This window comes from Podarcis raffonei, chromosome 5, assembly GCF_027172205.1.
Source record: "Podarcis raffonei isolate rPodRaf1 chromosome 5, rPodRaf1.pri, whole genome shotgun sequence".
NCBI classification, from domain to species: Eukaryota; Metazoa; Chordata; class Lepidosauria; order Squamata; family Lacertidae; genus Podarcis; species Podarcis raffonei.
In genome coordinates, this window is record NC_070606.1 from 21,460,951 (window position 1) to 21,465,162 (window position 4,212).

The 4,212-nt window shown below is 49.8% G+C and overlaps 1 protein-coding gene across 1 annotated transcript; it reads right to left on the reverse strand.

Moving 5' to 3' along the window:
- Positions 1-1,211: 1,211 nt before the first annotated feature.
- Positions 1,212-3,698, reverse strand: LOC128413770 (homeobox protein prophet of Pit-1-like). The gene is made up of 3 exons (XM_053388184.1): positions 3,500-3,698; positions 2,568-2,731; positions 1,212-2,008 (listed from the first exon to the last, which is right to left on the reverse strand). Exons 1-3 carry the CDS (start codon positions 3,519-3,521, stop codon positions 1,445-1,447), a joined length of 750 nt encoding a protein of 249 aa, XP_053244159.1. The 5' UTR covers positions 3,522-3,698; the 3' UTR covers positions 1,212-1,444.
- Positions 3,699-4,212: the final 514 nt, after the last annotated feature.

Genomic DNA, 4,212 nt, shown 5'->3' on the forward strand with positions numbered 1-4,212 from the left:
AGTGCTTCCCCCTCATCATTTGGCAACCGCCCAGGGAATGCTAGTGCTCAGGGCCCTCAGGGCTTTCCTTATGGAGGAGGGAGAGAAACACCAGCCGAATTTCCAGGGGCAGGTTCAGAAAAGGAGGCAAAGATGAAAAGGGGGCACAGGCTTCAGGGTGAAATCCTCCCTGGGTTGCATTTGCCTGAGCTGACATCCCAGCCACCTTGGCCAGACTTACTCCTGGAGGGGGGTCAGCAGGGCCGGCCCGAGACATTTGGTCACCTGAGACGAGTCCCAAAACTGCCCCCCCCCCCAGGGAAGAAGGAGAGAATGGAGATTGTTGGGAGATTAAGATCAAATGGCGAAGAAAGGCGGGAAGAGACCAGTGGCGCCTCCTCTTTGCCCCGAGGCTGCTGCAGAGGCAGATTTGGAGTGGGGTAGAAGTGGAAGTGAGGAAGATCCAGCTTCCAAGCAGAGGAGGATTTAGGGCAGCCCAGCCGGTCCCCCCCCGGGCGCTGAGCCTGGAGGGGCCGCAGGGGAGCAGAAGGATGAAGGAATGAAAGGAGCAGCATGGAAGGCGAGAGGGGGCAGCCTTCCTCAGAGCCCAGACATGCTAATGCGCTTATCTCGCCTCACGGGTGTGTCCCCCCTGCGGGGTGGGGTGGGGGGGCCCTTGTGTGAAGAGAGAGCGAAGAGTAGACCGAGGGGACGGGGGGAGAAGCGGGTAGACCAGGGAGAAGGAGGAGGAGGAGGAGGAGGGCGGTCAAGGTGACGCCGCAGGGGAAGCCGTGGCCAAAGGGCGCGAAGGCAGGACAGGCGGGGGCGCATGCGCGGGGGCGGTTTGGGCGGGAAATGGCGCGCGGCGTCAACCTTGATTCTGTGAGGCGAAGCGAGAGGGAGTGGGGGATGGGCGGCCGTTGGGCCCAGAAAGAGGAGCGGGAAGGACACCCCCCCCGTTGCCCCAGCAAGACATTCGTTATAGCGCTGATGCTGCGGGAAAGTAATAAGGGAAGACAATGGCGAGAGGGAAGCCCTTCAGAGTTATCTCGTAGCCGCTGCCCAGGCGCCACCACAGGGCGCGGCTATCTTCCCTCAGGCATATCCAGTGGTACCTCTAGTTCACAGGCAACCCTCCCATAAAGCTTCATTGAAGGCAGTAGAGTACAAACCTTGGGGGGGGGGGAATTAACCTGGGGGAGGGGAAGACCTGACCTTTTATCTCTAGAACCACATGTACCGCACAAGTGACTCTTTTCTATGGAAAAATTAAGCCCATGTTGATATGCTTGCACACAGGAAAGTGAATGTTGCAGTAAATGGAAAATTAACTCAAGACTACAGACAAGCTAGTAAAGGAACAAACTTTATTCAAAATATCAAAGTAATACAATAAAAGGCATTAAAAGAGGGAGCTTGGAAAATATGTACAGGATAGCAAGGAAGGAGTTGGGGAGTGGGGATGCTAATCTGGAACCTGACTTAAAGAGAAAAACTGAGAGTCCGAAGCACTTCCATCAACATTCTGCATTTGTACAGGATTTGTAGCTGAATAATTCCCCGTTGCAGACCAGGGAGTATAAGTGCTTGATGCCATGAAGAAGTTACCAGATGGTGGTGGAGGCTGCCTCACCATCTCCGCACCGTAATATGGAACTGGGCAGTTGCTCGCCTGGGAAGTCTCATAAAGCCCAGTTCCACAAAAAGCAGCTTGCTGGTAATAAGCAGGGTTCAATTCCAGGGAGCTCTGCTGTTGCGGGGCACACTCTCCTGCTTGCGTGTTGTTGAGAGGTGGCTGCCACAACCCTGCTCCTCCATAGCTTTCAGCATAATGAAAGTTCTGTGGCTGGTAATGTTGTTGCATGTGAATATTTTGGAGGTTTCCTGGACTGCTTCCTGGGCTGCTGTCCAGGCTGCTTCTTAAACTGGTTCTCTCACTGTGGCTATAAGGAGCTGCAGCATGATTCCCGATCCTTATCCTGGAACCTATCCTCTTTGGTGTTCTGGCCCTTCTGTTTTGAAACCAGATCTGAACAGAAGAAAGGAGAGAACCAAATGCCCATTATTTCCCAACGGGTAGGTCATAATTTCACTTTCAGGTACAACAACCAAACAAGGATTAGTGTATTAGTGGGAGAACCTACGTTAACTTGTTTTGTGTTGTGCGAAAGGCATATAGGTATTATGTTCTGTGAATATAGAAGACATTGTTACCATGAATATGTCTTTTTGATCCAACGGAGAGAATTACATTTAATAAATTATGCTTATTCCTCTGGGGTTTCTCTTTAGTTCTCTGCAGCATTTTTCTACAAATCTTCAGCTCCACATTCATATATCCCATGTACATAATCTCCAGTTACTGTTACTTATAAAGCTTTTACATCCACGATGCACCCTCCCCCCCCAAAAAAAAACCCCAAAAAGAGGAAGTTGGCTCTTGAACAAGGCGCCTTTCGCGATAAGCTGAGAGGCACCCGGGTGAACTAAGGCCTTCGACTACGCATGGATTATTCTGAGCGTTTCAAATTGTTCCAGTATGTGCGGTTTAGGGAAGTCTTGGGAGCCCCCACCATCCCGATTCTTACGTGCACACGACCTTCTTCGACTCCGATGCACCTCGCCAGCGCCTCCCTAGTCTGGTATCCGGGGTACTGGTTGACTTCAAACTCCTTCTTTAAAAGCTCGATTTGGGCAGGAGTGAAAACGGTCCTTTTTCTCCTATCTCCTCCGACTTTGGGGTAGCTTCCTCCTGGGAAAAGACAAAGAGGCAAATCTGAAGGAAGCGCTCGGCTTCAACTGAAGCGACGCTTGCAGATCTTCCTCCCGACATGGAAAGCTCAGGGCTGCATCGCCTGCACTTGCCCCCAGAATCGGGCGCTGCCTGAGCTTACACTGCCTAAAAAGACCCCCAGTAGAGAACGCTTCAGTGGCAATTCTTTCAACCGCCCCGCTGACCACCCACCCGGCAGAGCACAGAAGGGCAAAGCCTTCGCTTTTTACAGAAAGGCTTTTCTACCTGACATTGAAATCCACGCACTTTGTGGCGTATAAATAAACCTCCGGTTGCTCGGAACAAGGCTTGATGAAAAGCCGAAGCGTAAGAATTTAACTCTTATTTCTATGCCTGCCATCCTTTGTCTCAACTGATCCCAACCACGTTTATTGGGAAATTTAATCCCGTTTATGTTAAAGGGATTTAACATTCAGAAAGTGTGTGTGTAAATGCTTCATGCAGTAAAATGCAGTAAATGCTTCATGCTTACAAGTAAAGATGTGCAAACCAATCTTACGAACTGTTTCCAACCCAAGACATTTGAGCCCCTGTGTAATCCCTCCCCGGCTACCACAAATGGGTCTTTGAAAGCCTTCCCTACACCCTGATCCTGACCCAGAAACAGAAACACCCTTCATTTATAAAAACCGTCGTTTATGAAACCCTGAATTTATATCAATCATTTGAGCAATTTTTTTAAGGACAAGTGAACTAAAAATCTTCTTAACAATCCTCTCTTCTTACCTTGGCTGTTGGTAGTTTTCATCTTGCAAAAGCGCTGCCTCGCTCTCTTCCAACAAAGCTGCTTTTCGCTTCCAAAAATGCCCTTTCTCCTCAAGGCGCGCTCCAGGTTTCTGGAGTTCGGCGCCTTTATAGCCCCTCCTGGCTGCCAATTGGCCGGCGCGTTTTCCTTCGAGAGAAGCGCTCCAATGGGGATGCGGCATTTGGGGAGGAGCGATTTTCAAGTTCAGTTTTCAAGCGCTGCTTGACCAATCTAGATTGGCTGGAGCGCACCCTTCCCTTGGCATCACCCCTTAGCAAAACTGGAAAATAGCCCCATAGACTGGGAGAATTAGTGCGCACAGTTGAAGAGAAGGGAATTGAGAAGACGGGTTGGGGACCGAGAGAGCCAGACAGAACTGTGGTTTATTTAAAAAAAATAGTATTATGAGACTTTCATTTTACATACAGAGATGCGCCAAGACTTAGGCATGTTGAAAGGCTTTGCCCAAGAAGCCTAGATGCAGCAAGTACACTCTGAAACCCCCTGCCTTTTGAGATGAAGCAGGCGCCTTCACTGCACCCTTTTCGGCGCCTGCTATAAACTTTGTTTCCTTTCCTTTACCTGCAAAAAGTTGCTATGCCTTTTAATTGGTGGTTTTAGCTTAACTGTAATTGCATTTTGCATGTTTTTCACTTTGACTTTTATCGATCATGTTCATGCTTTCGTAAGCCGC

Bases quoted from the DNA above. Each gene is read 5' to 3' on its own strand.
- LOC128413770 (XM_053388184.1), bottom strand. From the start codon at position 3,521: ATGAAAACTACCAACAGCCAAG. The intron at 2,732-3,499 runs GTAAGAAGAGAG...GTCTTTTCCCAG, and splicing joins GAAAACTACCAACAGCCAAG to GAGGAAGCTACCCCAAAGTC. The intron at 2,009-2,567 runs GTAAGAATCGGG...TCTTCTGTTCAG, and splicing joins TCGAAGAAGGTCGTGTGCAC to ATCTGGTTTCAAAACAGAAG.